At 31.7% G+C, this 9395-nt stretch overlaps 1 protein-coding gene across 1 annotated transcript; it reads left to right on the forward strand.

The window, feature by feature from the left end:
• The first annotated feature begins 4673 nt into the window (after nucleotides 1-4673).
• On the forward strand, nucleotides 4674-8685 carry LOC107009391 (L-ascorbate peroxidase 3). The gene is made up of 9 exons (XM_015208717.2): nucleotides 4674-5088; nucleotides 5166-5290; nucleotides 5990-6039; nucleotides 6192-6257; nucleotides 6356-6404; nucleotides 7197-7279; nucleotides 7379-7458; nucleotides 7555-7657; nucleotides 8199-8685. Exons 1-9 carry the CDS (start codon nucleotides 4976-4978, stop codon nucleotides 8397-8399), a joined length of 870 nt encoding a protein of 289 aa, XP_015064203.1. The 5' UTR covers nucleotides 4674-4975; the 3' UTR covers nucleotides 8400-8685.
• Nucleotides 8686-9395: the final 710 nt, after the last annotated feature.

A 9395-nucleotide genomic window follows, 5' to 3' on the forward strand; every position in this document is an offset into this window, starting at 1 on the left:
TTCGTTATTTGAAGAAAAGAGAATCTACGTAACTTTGCTTTTCTTTTTGTCTTCGTCCTTGTCCTATTTTTGTTCTCCTTTTCGATGTTTTTACCAGATTAACGTTTCCTTTTCGAAATTGAAAAGTAGCAAGTTGTTTCATTTTGTTTTTATTTTGATTTACCGTTATCTTTATTAATTAATTTAATTTATTGTTTATTCTCTGACAAACAAGACAAAGCAAAGTACTTTTCCTTTTTTTTCTTCCTTATAATAATGGTAATTTTGTCTCTATGCCCACTACTTGAAACTAATTTCACTCATAAAAAGTTGCTGCAACAAAATTGAAAATAGGGAAAAAAGTCTCATATCTCCGTCAATTTTGTCATTTAAAGCTGATATATCTCTCTTTATAAAAGTGATTCATATATGCTCTTATCGTTATATAAACGGCTCATATATATATATCCCTATCATTACAAAATGACTTATATATACCCTTCATTTAACCGAAGTTAAAAAATTAGTTTTAAATTTATATTTATTACTTCTAATTTTTAAAAAAAAATTATTTAAGGGTATATATGATTTTTCTGTCAAAGTTCAAGGTATATTTTAATTTTTCATACATAAATTATTTTTTGACTTCTTTTATCATAATTATTTGAGTTTCTTATTCTTATTTTGTTTTTTCTTTCATTCCTTAGTTTAAAAAGAAAAAAAATTAAACTATTTTTTTGTGTGTATTGTAATTTAATTTCGTATTCAAAGAAAAAATTTAAGTCATCTATAATAAGTTTTACAAGAATATTAGTGAAATATAAATAAATTTGATTATCAAAATAATAATTATAAATTAGTCATTGAAACAAAAAAAAGTCAAAAAAATATGTTTGACGAGAATTAAATTTACTCATATGAGATTATATTTTTTAGAAAAAAATAATAAAAATTTAGATTAAAATTATTTTTTTTCATTTCCGTTAGAGAAAAAAGGTATACGTGAGCCATTTATTTACAAGTAAGGATATATATAAGTTATTTTCATAACAATGAGTATATCAGCTTTAAATGACAAAGTTGAGGGGTATATCAGACCTTTTTCCCTTGAAAATATACTATTGCAACATTTCACTTTATAGGAGAATTGTGCGGTGACTGCACTATTAAATTAAATTAGAGTACAATTATTCACTTTTTCATATTTATTTTAATTCATCGTATTTGAAATGAGACGAGTGTTTTTTTCAAAATCTTTTTATAAAATTTGATATATAATTTATTTTCTTCATATATTTGTTAGAGGTAAAATGCTTCTCAACAAATATAATTTTATATATAAAAATACTGAAATTTAAAATCTTTAATTAAGAATAAATAAGTATTTATCACTCCACTGTAATTTTTCTTACGAAGGATTTGTCACTCTAGTTAAGCTTACGTTGCGGAGTAGTAGTAATATTTTTTGGGGAATTATGACTAGGACTGGACGAGGTAACACGTGAGCAGACCTGCAGCAGGCTGCAAGTGGTAATCCAATTAATCTATTAATTAAATACCAGATTGGAGTAATTAATTTCTACAGTAATATAAACTCTTGCCAAGGTATATACTATTAAGATGGTCCACATATGACGAGGATCAACTAAGATTTTGGGATGATTTGTGACTCATTTCTCTAGAAGGTTCTACTTTGATATTTGCAACAATTTGAAATATCTGAGATGTTTCATTCATTAAATATAACTAGTAAAAAGCACTATAATTTCTTTTATATAATACAATTGATGTTTGATGATAATGTCAAAAAAATTTAATGGATTCAAAATACCACTCTTGCTGAGATTGTATTTACTTTAGAAACTCTACACTGAAGAAATTGTAAGTTAGAACATAAAAAAAGGTTAATTGAATATGTTACTTTCAAGTACTCGAGTTAGAATTGTATTATAACCTATAGCCTATATAAAATTGTACCATAGCCTATAGCCTGTACAACCATATGTAATTTTGGACACTATGTGATTAAAGTTTTAGTTTTGTCAATCCCAAATTCAAATACTGCACATTTAAAAGGGAAAATTATATAAAATAATAAATTATTAATTTAAATTGAATATTGTAGCCATAGTTTTATTTGAGTTTAATTTGTAGAAACACTTGTCATTTATATTTCCCCATAAATCTCGCTCGTCATTTTCCCTGATCTCGTTCACTACTTTTCCTCACCTCTCACTTTTATATAAACATAAATATTAAATTGCGTTTGTGTTTATATAGTGCGAGAGAAAACTATATACACAAATATAAATCCCCCCTAAACTTGACAGCAAAACTCACTTTAACACTTAAACTATACGGGTATTTAAATACCCCCTTAACATCTTTCAAATGAATTTAAATACACTCGAATAGCTGATGTGGCAAGTACAAAAAATCACTGCGCGTGAAAAAATACTAACTGGCCCCTTTTTTTTATCCAATAATCTTTCTTTCATTCATCTTCTTTACACCCCGCCACCCCAAGTTCTTAATACCACCATCTCTTTCATCTTCTTTACACCCCACCACCCTCTCCCACTCTCAACCCCACTTTTACCACTTTTTTCTTCTTCTTGACCCCCCACCCCCCCACCTCATTTTCCTTTTTTGAAACCTCCATCCTTACCTTATATCTCATCTTTAAACCCCCCATCACAATCCTTTTTCTTTCTCTTCGGACTAGCCGCCTCAATTACCACTTGCCTCGTCTTTTTCTTCTTCTTCTTCAAAGAACTTTCCAGCTTCTTTCTATCTCTTTGAAATATCCCATCCCACCCTCACCCTCCCCCCCCCATCCCCCATTTTCTTTGTATCAGTAAAGGGTGTGATGAACACAAAAAAAATAAAATACAAAAGTCAATAATTTATTTTTGCTTTTAAATTATTATTTATGGAAGAGTTTGAATGTGATGAAGTTGGAGCTTTTGTTAATGAAAAAAATCTACAATATTTTCATCTTAAATTAAATTCTCATTCATTATTTATTGTTTTGATAATGTCTTCAAAATTGAATGTTTTTGTGAGATTGTGCGAATATCTTTGAGATTTTAAATTAGTATGACTGAGTTTGTTCAATTGCAACTGTGATTGAGTTTTTTTTTTTTTTGGGGGGGGGGGGGATTGTGACAGTTGATGAACAAGCTTTGATTTTTTTCTAAAAAAATTGTTACTAAATTTGTGAATAAATAAAAAGAAAAAAAATAAAAATAAAAATCTAAATAATGTCCTATGTGGCAATGATGTGGCCCTGTATCAATGATTTGGAGCGTGTGTAATATACTTGCCAATGTGAAAGTGGTATTATAATTTTAGGGTGATATTAAATTCACTTGAAAAGAGATAAGGGGTAAATAACTATCCGTAAAATTAAAGTACTAAAGTAAGTTTTGCTGCCAAGTTCAGCGGGGATTTTATGTATTTTCTCATATATATATATATATATATATATATTTCGTCTTATACACTTATAAGTATACAAATACAAATCTTCCAACCAGTTCTCTTTTGCCTAGCTTTATAAAAACACAAACTATACAAATAACAATGTATAATTTATGTTGTATAAAGCAAGAGAGATATTTGATACACAAATATTTTATTTTGATTCAATTGTATACAAATTCAAATTTTATGCAGATATACAAATACAATCATAGATACATATAGATAGCAGTTACATATATACAGTTATCTAACCGATATACATATATAATCGCTGCTTTTTATACAAAATGCCTGCCTGTAATTTATACAAATTCGATGCTCCATAATAAACATTAATTTTGCGATGAAGCGCAATTATACAAGCTGCAATTATAGCATACAAATATGATTTTTATGTTTGTTAAACCTAAAGTTGACTCTATTTTTAAATAGGAAAAAATTGTATACACTAACAAACTATTAATTAAAAATAAATGTTATAACCACAGTTTCATTTAATTCTAATCCACACTCGTCTCTCTCCCCATAAATCTCGCTCGCTATTCCCCTCGCCTCTCACACTTTATACAAATATAAATGTATAAATTGTGCTTGTATAAAGCGAGAGAAAGATATATATACAAACACAAATACAAATACAAATACATATCTTTACGTCCTGTACACTTATAATTATGCAATACAAATACATATCTCACACTCTCGTGCTTTATACAACACAAATTATATACATAACAATTATATGTATATAATTATCTGATCAATATATACATATACAATCGTTGCGCTTTTATACAAACGAAGCTGCCTACCTGCAATTTATACAAGTAAGATACAAATAACAAAATTATAGCTATAAAACGCTAATATAATTTTTATATTTGCTAAACTTAAACTTAAAATATATACATACAAAAATTCAAAAAATTGAATAACACGACATCAAATAAACTTTCCCGGTAGATTTTTACTATGAAAACACTTACGGTGGGCTAAACAAAAAGAAATGGACTCGTACGGCCTTTTTCTACGGTCCGAATTCTAAAAGCCCATAAACCATTAATCGTCATAGATGAAGCTGGTGTAGTGAACAACAAAATAAGCTGACGCCAAAGAAAATGAAGGTTCGTTAGATCGGCCAGCTCACGAGCCTCATAGGGTAGCCAATAGATAAGAGCCATAGCAGTTAGCACGCATATCAACACATTCTCCAACAATACCCTACGCTTTTCAACTCTCACGTTTATGCACGCGCCAATCATCTTCCTAATTATGACGAGTGTTCTTAACGTGCTTTCTGAAAGCGAATGGGATAAATTTTTTTGGGTTTTCCCTCCATAATAGAGAAGAAGTAAATTCGTTTCTTGTGTTCTTCCATATTCATTGTTTATCTTTTCACTCATATAAAAAATTCTCTTTTCATCTGTTCTTCTATATATCCTCCAGTCTCATAATTCCATTATTAAAAGTTTACGATATCAGTGTCCTGTTTTATCGAATTATATTATCAATGGCAGCACCAATAGTAGATGCAGAGTATCTGAAGGAAATAGAAAAGACACGAAGAGATCTTCGAGCTCTCATCTCCAGCAAAAACTGTGCTCCTATTATGCTTCGTTTAGCGTATGTATGCATAATTATCAAGTTTTGTGTTGAAATTGATTTTTGATCTGACATGATAAAGATATTTTAATTTGCAGGTGGCATGATGCAGGAACCTATGATGCTACAACTAGGACTGGAGGACCTGATGGATCAATCAGGAATGAGGTCGAGTACAAGCATGGCGCTAACAGCGGCCTCAAAATCGCAATTGATCTTTGCGGTAAGCTTTTTAGCCTTTTGCTTTTCTGGAGTTTCGCGTATATAAGAGATCTATTGATAATCTGACGGAAATGAATTTGTGTTCATTGATAATGTAATGATTTTAGTTCAAATATATGAGTGCTTTTGATTGATTTTTTTGGATGTTAACAGCGCTAATCACGTCATGTTTTATTATATCGCTTTGCATACTGTTTTTGAGTTCACATTGGAAGATGAAAAGCTTATCATATCATATTTATGAAATTCTGTTAGTTTGTTCTGCATTTAGTTGGAGTCTTTCTTTGTGGTGAACAGTTTCTTATGCCTCTTTCTTTGTTCCTAGTACGGGAAGTGAAATTTACTTCGTACTGTTATCATTTTTCAGTTGAAAGCATTTATGAGAGGTTAGAATTTGTTTAATTTTTACACAGCCACACATAAACTCCCTTACTAGAACTGTAGATCATGAAGCGACTTGAAAACTTTGTATGTATCTATCATCTCCTCCCTGTTTAGCAAAATTTTTACTATTTTCAAGAAAAACAGACAATTTCTAAGTTTTCTCTAAATGAAGATAGACTGGTCCTTGTCTGCTGAGTACACATCCTCCTCCTATGCCATATTTTGTTTACAACAAGTGCTTGTTTTGTCAGTTTAATTAACTTTGAAGATACTAAATCCTATCTTCTAATAATCTTTTGTGTTATATGGAGTACAGAAGAAATTAAGGCCAGACATCCTAAAATTACGTATGCTGACCTCTATCAGGTGAGAGTACTTGTGTCGAAGATCTGTTTAAAATTTTGGGGAAGTTTTGTTTAATATTAGTTGTATTAGTAGTAGTAATGCAGAGGAGCAAAAGTATTATGGTTTTTACGGATTTGCGTTGTGCGTAATTACCTTTTTAATCTGGACTGCAGCTTGCTGGAGTTGTTGCTGTTGAGGTAACTGGAGGTCCTACCATTGATTTTGTCCCTGGTAGAAAGGTACAGAAAAGATGAAGATATGCCTCCTTTTACTATTTTGAACTTCAAATTCATTTGATGGGCTTGTCTTTAATTAGTAAATTCCACCTTTACATCAGGATTCATTAAGTTCACCAGAAGAGGGGCGCCTTCCTGATGCTAAACAAGGTTAGTCTTCTAAAAAAGTTGGCTTGGCTGATCTATTACTTGAAATTAAGATAAAAGGTAATAAACTCAATTTTTCCTCTAATTTAAATGTGAAGTTTACCCTCTGGGATTCTTCTCATTTGATTGAACAGGTAACTTACTCTATCAGTATCACAAATTGACTAGGATCCTCATCCTCTTGTAGGGAAGGAATCCATGAGAATAGAAGATAAAAATAATGAAAAATAGCTAGCTTGTTTAAGATTTAACCTTACTGGCACCTGAGGTGCGAATGGAATATTGAGTTGAACTTGATTAAGTGCATAAAATCAAGTGGAGCCTCATCTATCCTAGTTGCTTCAATTATCCTCATTATGCCATATCCTGTGCCTGATTATTGTTGTTGTATCATTTTGTTTTGAACAACTTGAATATAATTTTTTTTTACTTGGTTCTGCATCTATGTAGAAGTGATGTCAATAACCTTGGAGATGTCTCTTTGCTAATTTGCACTGGTTGCCTCCTAAACATGTTCTATGTGGCTTCCCATTATTCTAAAGAAAATTTTGTGAAGGAAAATATATTCCAATCGGAGAGAGCTCTTGAATATTATGAACATTGAACTGGACTTGGTGATATCCTATTGCAAAAATTGTAAATATTGCTAAAACAACAGCCAGCTACCTTTGACTAATTAGAAGAATTGGCATGAATTTCTGAGAGGGCTCTATAACTCAGTGCTCTGATTTTGAAACATAATTCTCTGCATGTTGCTCATCACTTACTTTGTTCCATGTTATAATGCCTTTTTAGGTCCACCACACCTGAGGGATGTCTTTTACAGAATGGGACTCTCTGATAAAGATATAGTGGCATTGTCTGGAGGACACACACTGGTATTTTGTCTCATGAATCTGCATTTAGATATTTAGATATTTCTCTCAAATGACAATGCTGTTTGTCTTAAAGTTCCTCTTTTGTGTTCACTGTTGCAGGGAAGAGCACACCCAGAGAGATCTGGCTTTGAGGGCCCTTGGACTAAAGAGCCTTTGAAATTTGACAACTCATACTTTATGTAAGATTAGTATATGCTGGAACCTCTTTTTTATTTCATCATTGTTAAAAGAATGATTTCATGACTACTTGCCCAAATGGTACAATGATCTCTTAGGGAGCTCCTCAAGGAGGATTCAGAAGATCTCTTAAAGCTTCCCACGGATAAAGCTTTGGTTGAAGATCCACAATTCCGCCCTTATGTTGAACTTTATGCAAAGGTATTATATCTCATATTTCCGTGCATTGTTTTAATGGTCAATTGTTGCAACACATGGTTTACATTTGTAACCACACTACATTGCATAATGCATGGAGGAAAATAACATAGAAAACCAGCAAGGCTGACTAAACTGTGGAAGTTTATCTCCACTCATTTGTCACTCTGTCGATATACATTGATGATTAAAGGATTTGCATGCTAGACTATTATTTCCTATTGATGGTTTGACAAACACTGAACTATGTGAGGGGTACTGGAATATTTTGCAACCTTTAGTAGTTCTGGTTTGCTGTGAGACACTTGATATTTAAGCCTATGGTACAATCCTTGACTAGTCCACCCAGCACCAAGGTCTTTCACTCCCATATATGTTTAATTTGTAAACAAATGAATACACAACTATCTAGTAGAATCTTTCCTCCAACTTAACCACAATCAAATATGTCTATTTGGCTAATGAGCTGCACTATTCTTCAAAAATTTTGGCGATCTCACTGGTAAAGTTTTCTGCAATAGCTAATATCTAATTTGTGTGACAGGACGAAGAGGCTTTCTTCAGAGACTATGCAGAGTCACACAAGAAGCTCTCAGAGCTTGGATTCACACCACCTTCATCTTGCTTCAAGTTAACAGTAAAGAACAGCACGGTGTTGGCACAAGGTGCCGTTGGAGTTGCTGTTGCAGCAGCTGTTGTAATATTGAGTTACTTCTATGAAGTCAACAGGAGAATCAAGCATTAGTAAGCACACAAGTTCCATAAAGCTCAATATTACATTGGGGAACTCAGTTGAAGCAAAATGGAAACTGAATAGCTCCATAATTCAATGACATCAAAATTGGCGATTGTTATTGGCACCGCTAAGAATGATGCTAGTATTTCTTTATGTTTGATCAATAAATCTTGGGATGTGCTGATTGTAGCTACTCAAGTGTAAAATAACATGTCACTGGTGGCTTTGAAATCATGTTTCAAACATATTCTCTGATTGAGAAAGAATTGTTCACGGATTGGCATCACATTTGTCATTCTCTGTCTTCAACTAGTTTTATGTCACTCATTATAGTTTATCGCACAAGAGCATAAAAGAAATTAGATATACGTTGTAATTTTAATCTCATATATGTGACAAGTTTCCACTATCAAGTCAAAACTCCATCGAGATATCTGTAAATATATAGCCTTTAATTAAATCCAAATGCTTGTATCAATTTTGAAATGGCAAAATGGGGGTCGTTCTAGTCCAATCAATGCAATCGACTATTTTAGTCGTTTGTTTGTTCGTCATTTGGTAGTTCTCTGTTCATTGTAGGAGTAGTAATACTCCATACAATGTTGTTTCTCTAGAGTATAAAATTATATGCTACTAGCACAGCAATATTAAATCATGTATTACTAATATTTATATAAATTATGTGAAAATCTACAATTTAAAATGTTAAGTTTAGATTTTAAAAATTACAAATTTTGGTGACTCTTAGCTAACTTGGCACTGAACTCACCGTCCAATATTTGGGTTCGCAGTGTATTTTACATTCGCAATAATGTTGAAGTATCAATTTAATAGCGCAAGTGGAAGTCAAGGGATCAGGAATATATGAAATTGTCCCAAAGTTCGATATTGTGACAACTCAAATTACATAAGTTGCACATTTCAAAATTTAGGATTTTTGTGGTACTCTATAGATGTCAAAAATAGCCAACTAGAGCTAATTCGTTTAATTCACAATTTGTCCCT

The sequence above is a fragment of the Solanum pennellii genome, chromosome 2, assembly GCF_001406875.1.
Source record: "Solanum pennellii chromosome 2, SPENNV200".
NCBI classification, from domain to species: domain Eukaryota; kingdom Viridiplantae; phylum Streptophyta; class Magnoliopsida; order Solanales; family Solanaceae; genus Solanum; species Solanum pennellii.

Excerpts from the sequence above, each read along its gene's own strand:
- LOC107009391 (XM_015208717.2), top strand. The coding sequence starts at position 4,976 with ATGGCAGCACCAATAGTAGATGCAGAGTATCTGAAGGAAATAGAAAAG. Across the intron at positions 5,089-5,165 it reads CCTATTATGCTTCGTTTAGC|GTGGCATGATGCAGGAACCT; the intron begins GTATGTATGCAT and ends TTTAATTTGCAG. Across the intron at positions 6,040-6,191 it reads CGTATGCTGACCTCTATCAG|CTTGCTGGAGTTGTTGCTGT; the intron begins GTGAGAGTACTT and ends TCTGGACTGCAG.